The sequence below is a fragment of the Halictus rubicundus genome, chromosome 13 (genome assembly GCF_050948215.1).
Source record: "Halictus rubicundus isolate RS-2024b chromosome 13, iyHalRubi1_principal, whole genome shotgun sequence".
NCBI classification, from domain to species: domain Eukaryota; kingdom Metazoa; phylum Arthropoda; class Insecta; order Hymenoptera; family Halictidae; genus Halictus; species Halictus rubicundus.
Window position 1 is genome coordinate 14,645,902 of NC_135161.1, and position 18,857 is coordinate 14,664,758.

General features: G+C 37.6%; 2 protein-coding genes and 2 long non-coding RNA genes across 7 annotated transcripts; 3 read left to right on the plus strand and 1 right to left on the minus strand.

The window, feature by feature from the left end:
* The first annotated feature begins 448 nt into the window (after positions 1 to 448).
* LOC143360167 (uncharacterized) lies at positions 449 to 1,509 on the plus strand. 4 transcript variants are annotated; one of them, XR_013083219.1, is made up of 4 exons: positions 449 to 770; positions 1,027 to 1,093; positions 1,175 to 1,217; positions 1,292 to 1,509. It is a non-coding gene; the product is annotated as an uncharacterized LOC143360167 (long non-coding RNA). The 4 variants fall into 4 exon arrangements; XR_013083220.1 differs by having other exon boundaries at positions 449 to 648; XR_013083218.1 differs by having other exon boundaries at positions 449 to 648; positions 1,027 to 1,217.
* A 386-nt stretch (positions 1,510 to 1,895) lies between these two features.
* LOC143360164 (uncharacterized) lies at positions 1,896 to 6,119 on the plus strand. The gene is made up of 11 exons (XM_076798769.1): positions 1,896 to 2,823; positions 2,891 to 3,154; positions 3,235 to 3,364; positions 3,484 to 3,649; positions 3,736 to 3,916; positions 3,983 to 4,341; positions 4,427 to 4,583; positions 4,827 to 4,958; positions 5,112 to 5,229; positions 5,392 to 5,546; positions 5,666 to 6,119. The coding sequence occupies exons 1-11, from the start codon at positions 2,177 to 2,179 to the stop codon at positions 5,766 to 5,768; spliced, it is 2,412 nt and encodes an 803-aa protein (XP_076654884.1). The 5' UTR covers positions 1,896 to 2,176; the 3' UTR covers positions 5,769 to 6,119.
* Positions 5,999 to 17,966, minus strand: Wts (serine/threonine-protein kinase warts). The gene is made up of 7 exons (XM_076798759.1): positions 16,079 to 17,966; positions 13,210 to 15,955; positions 12,777 to 13,054; positions 12,449 to 12,554; positions 7,071 to 7,188; positions 6,839 to 6,939; positions 5,999 to 6,538 (listed from the first exon to the last, which is right to left on the minus strand). The coding sequence occupies exons 1-7, from the start codon at positions 16,355 to 16,357 to the stop codon at positions 6,384 to 6,386; spliced, it is 3,783 nt and encodes a 1,260-aa protein (XP_076654874.1). The 5' UTR covers positions 16,358 to 17,966; the 3' UTR covers positions 5,999 to 6,383.
* Positions 11,194 to 12,107, plus strand: LOC143360168 (uncharacterized). Its single transcript, XR_013083221.1, has 3 exons — positions 11,194 to 11,205; positions 11,411 to 11,466; positions 11,822 to 12,107. It is a non-coding gene; the product is annotated as an uncharacterized LOC143360168 (long non-coding RNA).
* Positions 17,967 to 18,857: the final 891 nt, after the last annotated feature.

Consider the following 18,857-nt stretch of genomic DNA (forward strand, 5'->3'; position numbering starts at 1 on the left):
TCCTGATTTCAACCGTAAACCGCCTGTCTGGTTGAACGCGCACCCGCGTCCCTCGAATCAGAACGAGCGACAGAGAGGGAGCTAATGCTTGCACATTCGATGGCAGAAACCTGTTCCTTCGAAACTTTTTACTTTTTTTTAACCATTAGGTATTCTTATTACTCGAAATATGTATTCTATCAAAAATACATTATCGATAGATATACTATTCGAGTTTATCGACCACCGAACATTGGTCAATTAAATGTTATTTAATCGTTTCCTTCTTGGTTTATTTTTTTCTTTTTGCCTTTCTTTCTCTCACTTCTCTCTTCCTTTTCTACCATCTTCTTTCTTTCATGTTATTCGCTCTCCTATACTCGTATACTCCTATCTACCTCTTCTCATTCTCATTTCGTCTCGCTTTATCAACTCTTTTTCTATTCGTTTAACAACGATCTCTTTCTCTTTATCGCTACCTCTCTTTCTATCTCTAGTCTCCCTCCTTTCTGCTCCCTAGTCTGCCCCCCCCCCCTCAGCCATCCCACCTTTCCTATCTCTCATTACTTAGTTGTCAGCACTCTCCACAGACAATACAGTTTTTACTCAACTCTGGAGCCATTGTCGTGGGAGATCGGAATTTTAACGGAGAAAAACCCCTATGCATAGGTCAACTTATTTATTTAAGTATACATATTATATATGCGGCAACTTATTTTGATCAACACTATGAAATGTATATTACTTTTCAATTGTCTTCTTCTCCCCTGCGCGTTGCTCTTTGTCATTCTGTATGTATAATATATGTGTACGTATACGTATATATATATATCTACATACATATTTATATTCTAATTGTAAGCTAAGCAATCGTAATTTCGAGAATTCTACAATGAATCGATGAATATTTTTATAAAACACCTTATCGTGCCAGAAACTATAACGAAACAGAATTCGTTGATTGCAAAAAAGGATTTATACAACTTTTTTTACGAAGACGGATAATACAAAATTGATGTGAAAAGAAATTAGTAACTGATATTACAGCCGAAAAAGTTGTTCATGAACACGAGAAGATATTGTTACGTAAGAAGATGCGCCGACGATAAGTTATGTATGTTAAAATTCTTCCGAAGAATATTTCCCACGTTAACGTTACGAGTTTTGAACCCAGACCATGAACGATGCATTACAGAAATTTTCTCAGGATGTATAGATGCATGAACAGCCGCATTAAAGTACGTGGAGACCCCCAGCAAGCTGTCTCCCCGAAATACTTGTTTAGGTATGAGAGATTCTATTTTTTTCGCAGATAAATAAGGGTGAAGACCTGTATTGGTACAATAATGCCACAGCCAGCGGAATACTCGTACGTACACTTGGGAGAGTCAAGTCTGGGGGAACGGGGGTCGATGGACCAAGGCGCTATGAGAATTATCATAATAAAGGATATTTAAATGTTATTTCACATTAAGCTATACTTTATTTCTTTCTCTTTTTTTCTTTTTTGAAGCTGCTGCTGCTGCTACTAGTGCTATTGCTGAAATACCTTCCATCGCAACATTTCTATTTTTTATGTATAGTTTCATGATTACGATAACGTAAACAGAAAAATTCTATGCCCGATTCAATATTTCAAGACACAAGCATACGTTTCTTTTTTCCCATAGAAGCTTCTCTGAATTATTACTAATTACCAAACTATATAACGAATGATTCACCCGAGTAAAACCGAACGGTTCCTTTCCGTTGTTTTTCCTTTAGCGAATTTTTAGAGTTGGATAACCTAAAATAGAAGAATAATACTTGTCCGTCGATTTGAACGACTACATATAATACCGTTGGTTGCATGTGCACGCACTTATTATCAATCGACATGTACATTTAACGTTAACGAATAAGTTAGATTTTACTCGGTAAGTATATGTGGAATCAATGACGTCAGAACCGATGCACTATGTATGCAAGTGTAGGTAGTAGGAGGCAGTAGTTAGTAGGAGTAGGACATACGATAAACGAAGCGGCACGGCCACGAGTGTAAAGTGTACAAGAGAACGTTTCGAGTGGATTGGGTGAATTTATACATTTTTTAATGTGACTAGTGTAGTGTGGAACGAACGTTCGTTCTCTTTGGGAACGCTTTAATCCTTTTTATATGTGTCGATCGCGAAGCAGCTAACAACAATTCTTTCAAAACATGGAATCAGTCAATTCGAAAATCTATGTGATAGCGATCGTGTGCCTCTATTGTTTGGGCGTTGTCGGTCAATACGAATGGCAAGCCAGAGATGCCTTCGACGAAACTCGCTTCAAAATGGACAAAATCAACGAAGAAAATTGTCCTATTCAGCACCTCGGAGACCTTTTTCTGCCAGAAGACTCAGTTTCTCATTTACCCGATATCAAAGATATTAATATTAATCCCGTGTTCCCTAATAGAACTGCTCTGTTACATCTTCATAACATGGCACTCAGTAGATCGTTTTTTTGGAGTTACATTTTACAATCACGATTCATACGTCCAGCGATCAACGATACGTACGATCCAGGCATGATGTACTACTTTTTATCGACGGTTGCCGATGTTTCTGCAAATCCACATATAAATGCCTCAGCCATTTATTTCTCCCCAAATATGTCCTATTCTCCGTCTTACAGAGGATTTTTCAATAAAACTATGCCTAGATTCGCACCAAGAACTTTCAGGGCTGACGATTTCAACGACCCGATACATTTAGAGAGAATATCTACAAGAAACACATTTACCGTGCAAGACCTTGGTGCTTTCCCAAGAAGTAGTCTAAGCCAAGATTACACGACCGACTATTATCGTATAAACGAATGGTACGCTGAAGCAAACAATTTTTTGTATTGTTCAAGTGATCTTACATTGCTCTCTATGTATACGCAGGTACAAAAAATGGTTGCCAGACAACGTTGAGAGGAGACACGATACCAAAACTACGTACCAAGTTTCAATTCGCTATGCCAATGGTACCAACGATACATTTACATTTCATGGTCCACGAGGTGCCGACGAATATCCTGGACCTGTACAATGGACTAGACCTTACTTCGATTGCGGCAGATCAAATCGTTGGCTAGTTGCAGCGGTTGTTCCAATTGCAGACATTTATCCAAGGCACACAGGATTCAGACACATAGAGTATCCAACGTACGTAGAAAATTATAACCAATAGGCGCTCATTCCGTTTAATTGTTAGTCTCAAAAATAACTTCCACGGTTAATTTCAGATATACTGCCATATCCGTGATAGAGATGGATTTTGAGAGAATAGATATAAATCAGTGTCCTAAAGGAAAAGGAAACAACGGACCTAACAGATTTGCAAACACAGCGAGATGCAAGACAGAAACTACAGAGGTATTAAATGCAGAAGAAAAAAAAAGCAAAAGCAGGAAAACATTTTTTTCACTGGACTATAAAATAGTTCGCGTGTAGCGTAATTTATGTGTCGATTTGAATTTGCGTCGTACTCGCAGTGTGAACCGATACACGGATGGGGTTTTCGTCGCGGCGGATATCAATGCAGATGCAAGCCAGGTTTTAGGCTGCCAACTGTAGTTCGACGTCCATATCTTGGAGAAATTGTAGAGAGAGCGACTCAAGAACAATACTATAATGGATTCGATTGTACTAAGATAGGATGTGAGGTTTTTGTTCTAATCTCGTTTCTATCTTTTTGTTCTTTTATTACATTGGGCATTTACTAATCATGATGTTTGATACTTTAGGGATTCACAAAATGCCGGTGCAATGGGAGAAGGCAAAGCCGTACGTTCGAGAAAAATACCTCGAGCAATTCTATCACTACAGAAATTACTCCTCCGGGGCAGAAGCTCTAAGATCCGAGAAAGTGAATATCGATCAAACTCTCAAGTTTATCTTGAGCGTAAATTCTCGGACGTGCAAAAGGTGTGTTGAATTTATAATGATAACGATAGAATATGAACTTCGTAATCGTAATGTATGCAATTACAGTTACACGCAGGAAGAATTAACATTGCGCGGAGATATAGGTTTCGGCGTTAGAGAATTCTTTGAAAACGAAGCAAAAATGGCGACTAGATTAGCAAACTTTATTAGCGCGTTTCTACAAATTTCCGATCCGCATGAGGTTTATTCTGGTAAAAGAGTAGCCGACAGACCTCTGACAGAAGACCAAATGATCGGAGAGACTCTAGCTCTGGTTCTTGGGGATACCAAAATCTGGTCTGCTGGAACATTTTGGGATCGCAACAAGTTCACAAATCGAACGCTCTTTGCTCCGTACGCTTATAAAACTCAACTGAATACACGAAAATTCAAAGTCGAAGATTTAGCTAGGTTGAACGATACAGGTAAAGATTCGTCAGGAGCATTGCGAAAGAACGGTGTCGCTTGATAAAATATCGACATTTAACGATACGAGAAACATGTTTTCAGACGAGGTTTATACGAAGAAAAATTATTTTCAAGTACTGAAACAAAGATGGGCAACGAATTTTGACGAGTTGGAGAGATATTACATGAAAATTAAAATTAGGTACAACGAAACCGGAGAATATTTGAAACAATACGAACATTATCCAAATTCCTATAGGTAAGAATACGAATGTATTATATGCACAGAAACAATGGGTGGAGGGACAAGATTTTGCTGTAGTCACTGCATCAAATCGCATGTTTTTGTCGCATCAGACAATGAATTTTATCAGGAACAATGCGTATGCAACGCGTGATCAAAGGCTAAAGAGATTTGGTGCATGGGATTGGGGAGTAAGAGAAAATTTACCTCTGAAATAGGATTTATTTTAATGTGTGGGAACACGCAACGTCTGTACAGGGCAGCAAACTTGAACCATGGCCATTGGACAACTCCGTATTTCGACTGTAACGGCAAAGTGAAGAAATGGGTAATTACCTATGCATCCCCATTTTTCGGTTGGGACAGTTTGAAAGAGAAACTGGAATTCAAGTAAGTATTTCTGTCCACATGGACGGCCGAACGGGGTTGTAGTATGTGCATGCGGGATCGAATCCGAGGTACTCGACCATAGGGATACGAAACCAGTTTCACCGCGAAGAAAGAGAAGAACCGAGATCGCGTTTTATATTAAAATCTTTACAGAGGCGTCATAGCTGTTACTATGGACCTGCTTCAGCTCGATATTAATCAATGCGACGATGTGTTCTATGCGCCGAATGCATTCAAGGGTAGCCACAAATGCGATAAGAAAACCTCATATGTAAGTTACCGGATATCTTACCGGAGACTCTTTTGCTGTTGCTGTTGCTGATTACATTAATATCAGATTAATACTATAAATCGATTAATCAATATCAGTCTGTACTTCTTTGCGATAAGAAAGATTATAACATTTTATTCGTTTTCGTTCTTGCTCGCACAGTGCGTGCCCATCCTTGGTAGAGGTTTTGAAATGGGTGGCTACAAATGCGAATGCAAGCAAGGTTTCGAATATCCGTTCGAAGATCTTATTACGTATTATGATGGCCAGTTGGTGGAAGCTGAATTTAATAATCTAATCAACGATACACAAACCAGGTTGGTGAAGTCGTTGCTCGTTCCTCGTTCCTCGTTTCGGAATTATTTACACGTCCATCTATCTAGTTAATTGTTAATTTATCGTCAACAATGCAAGATTCGATTATTCTGTTTTATAGGTACGACATGTTCAAGTGCCGGCTAGCTGGTGCTTCATCCATCCAAACTAGCTGGATACTGTTAGTCGCCTCGATAATATCGTATTATCTGTTCAGACGCTAACTATATCAAACAGTAATAGTCATTTAATACATGTATTTTTGTAACTCGATTCCGTCCGTGGAGATTTTTAGGTTTTAGTTGATAGACACATTTACGGTATATTAGAAACGCTTACATATGATCTGTCCAATTTACATGAATACCATTAATTTTAAGATTAATCGAATTTTTAAGAATTTTATGTAGTTTTATAGTTTAAGCGACACTCATGGGAGGAATAAAAAAAAAGAGCTTGTAAACGAGTGACATCGTCTTTAAGTCTAACGTCGCAACATTGCGACTACAAGTTATTATTGTAAGCACATTTTGTACCTCTTATATTTTTGATAATACATAACACTTATAATATTATTGTACAATCTAATTTTCTATTATCTCCTCCGTTCGAACATAGATATTTCTTGTGTTATTCGATCAGACATGAAAATTATAGAAGTCTTTAGCTTAAAAGTAACCAAGGTTATATTTAAATTGTACATAGAATCGTGTGTTTTAAGAATTACTTGTTAAACTTTGGCAGAATGCAACGATATATGCTACAAATGGCAATTTGAACAAAGGGTTTGAACAAGAGCTTTGTACTGTTAAGAACATAGAAATAATTATTCAAAGCTGTTACTCCTTCTTGCTTGTAAAATGATGTTTAATAAATCTAACACCTTGCGTCATTTGTGCACCTTCGTTAACAAAGTGGCACGCAAACAGAAGCAAATTCCGTGGCTGCACCTTCAGAGCGAATCGCATAAACATTGCAGAATATAAACACAAAGCTGAAACAAATTAGTACATGTGTATCCGTTTGTCAAGTTCGATGCGCGTATGGTTAGATCAATTTCGTAATTCATTTGTTGTAATTAACAATATATTTGGATTGATCGAGATCGAGACTGATTTGAGATTGTTCGACCATGCGAAAGAACAGAAAGCTAAAATGATCGCAAAGTCGGCAGATGTTTTGAATGTGTTTTGGACACAAGTTCCTACATATTCTTATGCACTAAATCTACGGAATGAATTCTGAAAAAATCATTTTACTTGTAGCAGAAGATATAATAAATTGTCAAACTAACCAAGCGTCATTTTTCCACTAATATATTCAGGATCCCTTCGTATATCGGCGATCGCAGCAATCGGAATGCCCCAATTAGCTATAGGTCCCCAGAAATGTGTACTGAAACAAAATAGCAATTTTTCTATGTCAAATTGTTCGTAGTAAAACGAATGTAGTGTGATGCGTTATCATTGATTACGAGATCAGACGAACGAGCGCATGTATGAGTGTACAAAGATTCTGTAGCTTGCCTCGTTAAATACTCTCGTGTCTCTTTGCTTGACAGAAGTTTTCTAACACGATTCATCTTTTTCCGGTATTTCTTTCCCTCTTTCACAACAAATTGATTTTCTTCGAAAGAAAGTAAACCTGTAAGAGACAAATACAATATATACAAGTGACTTCGAAGAAGCGACTACTATCAGTTCACAGTTATATAAACGGTCAATAGTACAAACATTTCTCCACCAAGCGAAAACCGTTTGAAAAAAAGTTTTATTTCAAGTATGGAAGTATGCACTTGAAAGAAGGTAACTTTCATGCAAAGAATATGCCATTTTTACAGCTGTATTTATCAAGTGTTTTCCTACTGTAAGGAAATTGTTTCGTTTAGACTTAGACGGTACACGGTACATACATCTATATGTGTAAAGAACGGTATATATGTGAGGTGAAACGCGGGAGAATTTAAAAATGGTTGATTTAATTTCGATCAGTTTGTACCGACTTGTTACACTTGTACTTTGTACTCGTCTCAATTGGAAATTGAGAAGTTCACGTTCGATTCGATAGGTAGAAAAAAATGTTGATTTATTATAATTGCAATCCGTTTATTATGTTTGCGAACACGAGTCTTTCCCTATCGTTTCTCGATGGATCGCTACTATTTCATGATACAAAATTCAGTTCCATCCACTCAATCATTTATGAAATATATAAAACAACTTTATACAACTAAGCATTGAATGTACTTTTAATTTAAAGTAATTATTGGAAATATATACAAAAATTTGATATATTAAAATATCATACAGTACAATACGTATACGCCTTTCTCTTTTGCTTCCATATCGTAATTACAAAAGCAGAAAAGATAATACAAAATGTACAACCACATACATGATTCGAAATCACTTTCCTTTCGCGCGTAAGTTAACAGATCTTCATATTATATGGTAAATTGCATTAAATACAATTTGTAAAATAATGAAACTAAGCAAGAGCATTCGTCTGTAACGGCGTTACAATTAGTCGTTCTAGCCTAGGTCGAATCGAATACAGTCGAATATGCTATGTCTCGCCGAATCCAATCGAAGCGGAGTGGGGACGAATTGAGACGAGACGAGACGAGACGAGGCAAGGCGATGTGTGGCGAGGCGAGGCGAGACAAGACGAGCTTAGTCGAACCGAGTCGAGTCGAGCCGAATCCAGCCGAACTTCACTTGGCGCAAAGTTTAATCAACAAATACATAGTACGTTATAGTTTTACGCAAATAATATTTAAAACTAATTGTAAGTGTTTATGTACATGTATATATCATGGTATAAAAATATTTTATTTTCTGTACGTAGTGAGTGGTTCTCGACAAATCGATCAACAAATTGTCGAATTGAACACGTTGTCTGCCTATCATTTACAAAGATATTTAACTACGATACGACTTTTTTGTTCCTTTCAAGTTTGGAAAATATGATTTATTCAGGACGTACTACCTTATGTAACTAATATAGAGTATCGATATATTATTCTTGTAGTAAACTTTCAGTCTCATGGCATGAAATATTTCAAGTTTTCGAAAATTCTTCCGGAATTTATTATCCATACAGAAGAATCATTTTGAAGGCATACAACGTGTTAACAGAGTTAAGGAACACTTATTCGTATCGCTGTATAGATTATTGTAGACTCGTTTACACGTATAAATTATCGTTCGATTTGAATTGTTCTAGAGTACGACGGATCATCTGTGCGATGATCGGATGAAATCTTTCCAAGAAAAGCATTTAAAACGATTTTTGAACGATCGATAAGTGGATAAAATATGTAGGTGTCGAGCAACGATTCGTGTGTTTCGTGACGTTTCGTTACGTTTCACTTCGTTTCATGTTATTTGTCGTTTTGTATAGTTTCACGATCGATTGTTTGCAATACCTGTTCGAAACAACAGAAGAGATTATTCAACTGAACAATTGTATTAGTCATTCTTCCTTCAAATCTTGTGCCATTCTCACGTACACATCTATCGACTAAACTTACGAAAATAAACCTTTATGATACAACGAACAAGAGAGAATCCCTTTGGTATTTATTAGTTTCCTCGCTTCATTTTCCTTTTTTTTCCAGTAATTTATTTCGTGCTATACAAAATGAATACATCGAAGTGTTCCAGAAAAAAATGGTGATCGTTGCTCTTTACTGTAACGTTCAAGCAACGAATAAATTTGATCAAATTTCAAATTTTGATCAGACGACAACGAAAAAGACGAAACGGCAATCACAATCGCAATCACAATCACAATCACGGTTACAGTCACAGTCAGTAACAGTTACAATTACAATTACAATTACAATTACAATTACAATTACAATTACAATCACAATCAGAAGCACGTAACAACTGAAACAAATCCATGTGGCAGTGTAGATTATGATGAATAAAAAGATCAGAATTACATGGAAACATTGAATTTTCAATTTTCTTCGTATCGTTCGGGACTCAGGAATAATTTTGAAATAGTAAATGAAAGACGAACACGAAAACGAGGAACAAAGTGTTTTGTAATAAAAATATTATGCAAATCATACGATTGTACATGTCGTATTACCGTTCCGTTCTGCAAGAAATTTGACATTTTTGTTTTACTGAAATTGAAATAGTCGTATTACAAATATTACAATCAACAGATTCGATCAGTTTCATCGGTACATTCATATCTAAGAAATCTTATGTGTTAGGAAGTAGTTTACGAATGATAAAAACTCTCTTAAAGAAAAGTATGAATAAAGCGATTTCTCATAACATTAGTCATTCGCGTTTTTACATGAATTATATTAACAATCTTTCTGTGCAACCAATCTCTCTAACCGCCAGTCTTTTACCCTTTTCGGAAAAGTTTCCTACACACAATTATCTGCAGTTATTCCGAAAAAACGCAAGAGACATACGAAATGTAAACTGTATGCAACGCTGTAGCAAATTAATAACACTTTTTTAAAAACTAAAACAAGTAAAGATAGGAATAGAAAGGAACGATAGCGAGAATCGAAAGAATGAGAGAGAGAGAGAAGGAGGGGGGGGGGGTGGAGTGGAGAGATAGAAACAAAGATTTGACGATTAAAAGCTGCATAAAATGTACAATGAACACATTACATCCATTCAAACATCTGTACAGTACTAATGAATATATAGGAATAATTATTTGTAATAGCATTCAATGTAAAAAAAAAGAATGAAGTTAAATAAGGTCGATACATTTAAAAGCCACATTATTCTAATTACCTGCAATATCACAGTACTTGCTGAAACATACAAAGTTGTGTTTCCGATAGGCGCGGAAGCCAATTCAAATGAGAATGGCAAGCACAATATCATTCCGTTTACAAACATATATATATATATGTATATATTTGCACATACATATATATATATGCATAACACATATATACATAGATATACACCAGCCATCGATCATTTACTTTCTTTCCTCTCAATTAACCGCCATGTTCGTATTAGTATTCGAAATTGTAAATATATATGCATATGTATATACGTTTCAACATAAACGAATTGGGAACCGTTTCGAAAAAATCATAAACTTTTATGAAGAACCACAAATCTATAAAAACTATCTTACTTCAAGCTATGCTGCATCACATTCTAATAATAAAATTCTAGAGATTCTATTATAAACTCATAATAAATGCCCATAAATTTGGATTTTGCGACCACGCATAATTCTGTCCTGCCATCGTTGTGATTTTAGATTGATTCAGCCCAAAATTTTAGATACATGGTGAGTATGTACCCAGCGTATCTCCTACTATGAAATAAATGATAAAGAATTCAATGGAGTTAGGGAAGTAGACTCCAAAGAATTTTTTAAAACAGCAGAAAAAAGTTTAACTAAGTGTGGTACTGTAAACTAAATCAAAGCTAAAGAAGAGCAAAGGAGAGTAGAATAAAGCAGAGTCGAGTAGAGTAGAGTAGATTAGAGTAGCATAGAGCAAAGCAAAGCAAAGCAAAGCAAGGCAAGGCAAGGCAAGGCAAAGCAAAGCAATGTAAAGTAAAGTAAAGTAAAGTAAAGTAAAGTAAAGTAAAGTAAAGTAAAGTAAAGTAAAGTAAAGTTAAAGTAAAGTTAAAGTAAAGTAAAGTAAAGTAAAGTAAAGTAAAGTAAAGTAAAGTAAAGTATAGTATAGTATAGTATAGTATAGTATAGTATAGTATAGTATAGTATAGTAAGGTAAGGTAAGGTAAGGTAAGGTAAGGTAAGGTAAGGTAAGGTAAGGTAAGGTAAGGTAAGGTAAGGTAAGGTAAGGTAAGGTAAGGTAAGGTAAGGTAAGGTAGGGTAAGGTAAGGTAAAGTAAAGTAAGGTAAAGTAAAGTAAAGTAAAGTAAAGTAAAGTAAAGTTAAAGTAAAGTAAAGTAAAGTAAAGTAAAGTAAAGTAAAGTAAAGTAAAGTAAAGTATAGTATAGTATAGTATAGTATAGTATAGTATAGTATAGTATAGTATAGTATAGTATAGTATAGTAAGGTAAGGTAAGGTAAGGTAAGGTAAGGTAAGGTAAGGTAAGGTAAGGTAAGGTAGGGTAAGGTAAGGTAAAGTAAAGTAAGGTAAAGTAAGGTAAGGTAAAGTAAAGTAAAGTAAAGTAAAGTAAAGTAAAGTAAAGTAAAGTAACGTAAGGTAAGGTAAGGTAAGGTAAGGTAAGGTAAGGTAAGGTAAGGTAAAGTAAAGTAAAGTAAAGTAAAGTAAAGTAAAGTAAAGTAAAGTAAAGTAAAGTAAGATAATGTAATGTAATGTAAAGTTGGAATAGGCATAACGAAACGCACGGACGTACACAACATCAGAACTAAGGAACAAGCGTGAGAGTTTTTGTTTTCGTTTTCATAAGCTTATAGTACGGTATACGGCGTTCCATTGAATCGACAGCAACAATTTCACATACCAATTCTAATTTCGTTCGAACCGAAATTCTTTCGAACAATATTTACAAAAATCTGACAATCGAACGTGAGACATTGCGAATCATTATTTTGTATCTCGAGGATGAACGAAACTTGCTTGCGAATCTTGGCCACCTATTGTCAAACGTAGACAGGACCTTGGTTGTCATTATCGTCTAAACTTATCCGACTAGGGTACGCAGGACCACCACCGTCGTCAAAGAATCGTCTAAACGTGAATTCGAAAAAACCATGGAACGGTTTTCCATTATCCAACAACTCATCTGATTTATTGGAATCGGATGATCCGGAATTTCGTAATTTATCGGGATCAACCGGATCAAAGTTGCTCGTATCGGTAGGGTATTGTATTCGAGGTATATGAGGTGCCACTTGTCGGCGTAGGCCCTTTTCAAAATCGATACTCGCGAAAAACGGATGATTCTTTACTTCATCCGCATTCTTACCTAGTCGACGATCCGCACCAACGCAAAGCTTCAATATCAAATCCATACCTTCTGCGGAAAGATTCGCCTGCATCGGGATATGCAGAGTCGTCTCCCAATTAATCACCTGCAACTCAACATTTATTTTTACATGGATATATTATATGTCCCCTTAGCCACTACTTCTTATCGATCTACAATATCTATTGTAGTTTCCCGCCGAATATTGCAGAACCGACCTGAGCCGACTCGACTCGACTCGACTCGACTCGACTCGACTCGACTCGAGCCGAACCGAAGTCGACCGAATAAGTAGAACTGAATAGAACAAAACTTAATCACTATTTACCTTGTATTGTGTTTCGGCTGGTGTATTGGCAAGGAACGGTGGGGAACCGACCAACATTTCGTACAGTATTACACCGACGCTCCACCAGTCACATAACTGAGTATAACCTGTCCTTTGTAGTACTTCCGGCGCAATATAGTTCGGTGTCCCAACCAGCGAGTGTGCCAAACATCTCTGATGTTCTCTATGCCTCCTACGTTCCAACGGCTTTAACTGAATGCAACGGCACTCGTTGTTCCAGTCGTCAGCAGGATCCATAGAATCTTGTTTCCCATGACCTGTTTTCATAATAAAAAACATTTGTTCACATTGCATATCTACCATAGTTGTATTAGATTAGATTAGATTAGAGTAGACTCGAAAGGAACTGTATCAGACTATTTTCAATGATTCTAACCCAAGATTAATTTGTTGTTGATGACACTTGTCTTACCATTCTGCTGGTAGTACTTGGAGTTATGAGTCCAACGAAAACCCGTACACAGTCCAAAGTCTGTCAACTTTATATGGCCATCTCGGTCGATTAAGATGTTATCCGGTTTAATGTCTCTATGAATAAATCCCATCTTGTGTACACTTTCTACAGCGCATGTAAGCTCGGCGATATAAAATCGTGCTAGTGGTTCCTTGAATATGCCGAATTTGATCAGCAATGACATCAAATCCCCACCGGGTATATAGTCCATGACAAAGTACAAGTTGTCTTTATCTTGAAAGGAATAATAGAGTTTCACTACCCATTCGTTGTCGGCCTCTGCCAATATATCCCTTTCAGCTTTAACATGGGCGACTTGATTACGGTTCAATACGTCCGCTTTCCTTAATGTTTTCATAGCATAAAATTGATTCGTATCGAGTTTTCTCACCAGAGTCACTTCTCCGAATGCACCAACTCCGATCGGTTTAATTTTCGTGAACATCGATTTGTCCATCTTTGCTCGCTTCAACCTGATATAATTCGATTCCTTTTGTGATAACATTTTCCTCATTTGGCACTGCGCTTCCGCGCTCAGACCTATCTTAGCCATCTCCGTTTCAAGCTGAAGGCGACGATATAGCCTTTGTTTATGAGACTTTAACACGTTCTCAACGTGCTGTTCCATAAAGAATTTAAACGCTTGCGGAGAATAGTTACGGACCTTGCAATCCCTGCGTTCTTCTTCCTTTTCTTTGCTCATGTGTTTACGCTCGGGTATCGGAGATTGATGCTTGATCTTGTAAGGCGAAGGTGTATTGCCTCCACCGCCTTTCGCTCCGTTGTTGTCTGTTGTATGGCTATTGTTGTTATTGTTATTGTTGCTGTTACCATTACTGTTTCCGTTACCGTTGTTGTTGGTAGCAATGCAAGCTGCCACAACGATATTGGTAGTGGTTGTGGTCGTAGTGGTGGTAACGGTAGTACTGCTGGTGCAGACGGTGGTAGTAATCGTAGTGGCGCAATTGTTGTTACCACTGCTATTGCAACCGGCATTGCTGCCGGCGGCGGCGTTGTTGCTGCTGCTGTTATTGTTACCGCTACTTCTACTATTCAGACAGGTCGACGATACCGGTGGTAAACACGGTGTTTCCATTGGGTGCTGACAACTGTCCGCGGGTGAATATTTTCTTTGCAACGGAGGATGATGCGCAGCGACTGGTGACGACCTCAGGCTCGCATTATTGTCTATCGTTACGATACCACTAGGCTCTTCGGTGGTCGACGTCCCGTAAGGAGGAGGAGGGAGCGGATGATGCATACCCCGTTGCGCTGCCAACGCTTGCATCGTTGTCGCGTAACTTGGCGGTTCCGTGGTCGGTACACCAACCGAAACGCTCACGTTCACATTGCTACCGTTCGTTGTTCCAATGTTATTCACTTGTGTGTACGCGGGCGGCGGTGGTTGTTGCGAGGTTTGTTGCTGTTGCTGTTGTTGCTGATGTTGTTGTTGCGCTGTTGGTGGTAGCGGTTGTTGTTGTTGGTGTTGCGAGTGTTGCTGTTGACATTGTTGCTGCTGCTGCTGTTGTTGTTGTTGTACTGCTTGATGTTGGTGTTGGTGTTGGTGTTGGTGTTGGTGTTGGTGTTGGTGCTGATGTTGGTGTTGATGTTGGTGTTGATGTTGCTGCGGCTGTTGTTGCTGTTTTTGTTGAATGGACGAAGCGTAGGACGGTGGAGGTGTCGGTGTATTGCTAGTGGTAGAAATGGGTTGCGGAGAGGTCGGCGCGATGGCAGTTTGCAAGACGGGTTTCTGTACCTGAGTACTCTTGACCGATTGCATAATTATTGGCGGCTGTGTCTTGGCCTGCCGCGCCCCCCATGCCTGCAACGGAGTTGGTCTGGCCATAGAAGCTTGCGTGCTCGGAGATATAGCGGTGACCGTAATGGGACTCGGCGAACCAGCAGAAGTCGGACCAGAATAGATTCCAGAGGACGGACTTTTCCGATAGTCTTGCTGAGACTGCGTAGGACTCTGCCTATTTTGTATAGAGACACTGTAAGACGGTGGTTGCACCGGCCCGGCCGATGATGATGAAACTATAGGATACGGCGGTGGTGGTTCAACTTGAGTATTAGAGTTGTTATTACCGGTTTGATATATACTGAGAGCCTGTATTTGCTGGGAGAGCTGCTGTTGAACCTGAGGCCCGTTTTGAACGATCATAGGTTGACGACTATTCGAATTGTTGTTCGAACTTGCCACGGGACTTGTACCCCTTTGCGGTAAATTGACCGACGTCGAAATAGGTCCGGTATTGCCAGGTGTGGTGGGCGGTGGTCGTGTAGGAACCACCGGAGCAGGAGACATACGCTTCAACATTTGCTGCATATTAGTCGGTACGTTCGGCTGATTATACGGTGCGTGAGGCGGTGGTGGTGGAGGCGGTGTAGAACTGCATCTAGGTGGCGGAGGAGGCGGTGGTTCTCGGTCTACGAAGTTACTTGGAGAATATTGACGACTCAACTGCGTGTGCGGACTGAGCTCCGTCAAACGAGGGCTATCGGATCGCGAGCTTCCCGCTCCGCTATCCAATACAGGGCTACCGCGTTGTAAATTCAATTCTCTCTCCAAACTGGGTTTCCTTATAAGTTTGGTGTTTAATTTACCTAGTCCATTCAGCGATTCTCCTTGTGCTTGTTTCAAAAATTCTATAGCTGCATCCAAACGCCAACTGCCCAGCTTTAAAGCTCGTAACGCAATTTCCTGTGTATTCAAAAATTTCCATTACGTTACGTTACATTACGTTATTATGTTACTATGTTATGTTTATTAACGTCAACATCAATTCTACGGTTGTTCCATCTTGAAAAATTTAAACTGACATACCTCGGAGTAACCCATTGCTAGTAGTTGTGCTAATAATTGTCGTTGATCCGATTTATCAATGGTAGAACCAGAAGCACCGGAAAGACCGCTAAGACCAGAGGCAGAACTAATACCGCTAGTCGTGGATAAGGTAGATATAGTACTCGCAGCACTGGAACCTACTTCGCTGGCTCCTCCAATATTTGCGAAGGGCAGCAACGAATTACGAATTTCAGCCAATGCCTTCTGATGGTATCCAGAGCCACGTGTGCTCGATTTATTAACCGCGGGTGGATTCATAGTGACCCATGCTAGGTCCCTTAAGACCTAGCTTTAATCCGGCTGTGACATATATATGTATATATGTATATATATATACACACACAAGCACGCATACATACATCTAAAACATAATATTACAGCATATTCTTAGAGCGTTATAATACTTCTAGAGTACATTTTTGTTGTGTTCCATACAACATCGTTCACAGCCATTACTTTTCCCATTAAGATTTCATGCATTAATCGTATAAATAAATAATTCGATCTTACTAGACAATTATATATGTTATCGTAAGCTGGTGTTATTACTATACTAACGGAATTGCCATAGGTATCAAACGAGTCCCTGCAGAAAAAAAGACAACAAAATAGAAAAACAGAATGCTTACTGAATCAGTTTGACGTTAACAAGTCCTTGTGTAATATCTTTTCAACGATTGTACAATACAAAGTACACACAAAACCCATCGATTTCTATAGCTAATGCCAACAGACATTGCTAATTATAATACTATTTCCTATTGAAGTACTAGCAATTGTATACACTATGAAAGTTACATTGATCTCAATGCGTCGACAGGCCCAGAAATATGTTATTAATTATCTTATACGTTTCTGGCATAGCGCAAAATTCTTTTAAATCATCCATAATTGTATGTACATATACACACATGCATATATGTATACATACACGCGCATACGAATCCAATATATTTATATGTACTACATCCGCATTGACCCGCGCGCGGGTGTGCATACACACATGTACACGTGTGTATGTATGTATACGTAGAGGTACGGGTATATGTATATATAATTTGGAACCATCTATTATCGAATAAAATACACTCGTATGTAATCTCACAAACGTTCCTCCGTATCTCTGTGCATGATGTCGAGATCGATCTGTAATCTAACCTATTCGTTAAATATCTAACCGATCATTTTCGAGAGTCTTTTACATGTAAAATGAGCTACGGTAACACACTTTTCTTGAAAACAGCCAAGCATTGGCGAAGAAATGTCTTGAAATAAGTTCGACCGATGCAACAATCGGGAGAGAACGACTTCAAAGCATATTCTATTTTCACGTTTCCACAGAATCCATATAACCAGAGTAACGTGTACGTAGAACTTTTGCTTCACTATTTCTCTTTAAGATCAATTCTACGATATTTCGATACACAGTCTTAATTAAATCAGCAACAACAAAGAAAGATACAGCCGTAAATTACCAAAGTAACTGGCAGCCATTTTGAAGTGCCACATTCCTACACCGACTTGACACTCTTTTTCGTAATTTGCGGTGTACACAGAGCTTGTGCGCGAAAAAACAAATTCATCTCTGTAATTGATCTTGTAATATTTTTAACATACAATATTTCGTATTTGCCAACGTACGCGGAAGGTGATCTTTCAAAACGTATATTCGAAAGAATAATCGTCCAAGCATATTTCTTCGATAATATACAACTGCAGTTGGCTCTGCGTACCAAATAGTAGATATCGAGATTATACTAATCGTTTCTATTCTTCTGTGTATTAACCGAATCATATTCTACGTTTTATTCGTATCCAACATTTCATCTAATAGTCTAATTTTCTTTTAAGGTTATGCTTTGCTGGTAACAATTTTCTCTCAAACTTTTGTCGTCTTTGTAATTACTTGTTACTTCATGATTACCGAAACTATCAGATGTTATTTTTCAAAACTGTACAGAACAAAAGGAATAAGAAAAAATAAAATATGTAGAAACATATGTAGAAATAATTCTCGCGGAAGAACCGCGTCTTCGTTTTCGCCTTTTTCTTTCTTTTTTTTTTCTTTTCTTTTTGACGTTACAAAAGTTGTAACAACCCGACCAATAGAGTGATTTTTCAGTTATGTTTAATCTCTTAGAACGGCGTATTTTATAAGCGTAATCGTAAACAGAAAACCAAAGAAATTAAGCTAAATTCGAAGAGGTAAAATGAATAAGACTATAACGTTAACCATGTTTTATATGTATTTATAGATATAAATACATGTATATATAAATATATATAATACATACATTATGCTTTCATAATGTAGGAATTACTAACAATTAAAGTTCAAGTTAATTGTGTTCATTTTTGTTATAATATTTTTAATCAAAATGTTAATCCAATGCAAATTTTCTATTATATTAGTACAATATTCTACTTTGTTCAAAGAAACATATTGCTTTAAAAGAAAAGATATAAATTTTGTGTCATTAATTTTTATTAAAATTTTATTAACGTGAGCACATGATTTATTATTTCTAGTTATGTTTCTTCACGATTCAATTTCCAGTATTCTTCGATTATGTATACATATATTTAGCTCCGATGATTCTTATGTGTGCGAAAACAAATGCCACATTCATCGAGCTCAAGACTTTTCAGATTCGTCGGGACCCATGTCCCATATGGTCCCATAGAGAGATTTTGTCGCCGAAAATGTTTCTCATGATATTTCTCGTTACAACCTGGCTATATTATTATCCGATTTATG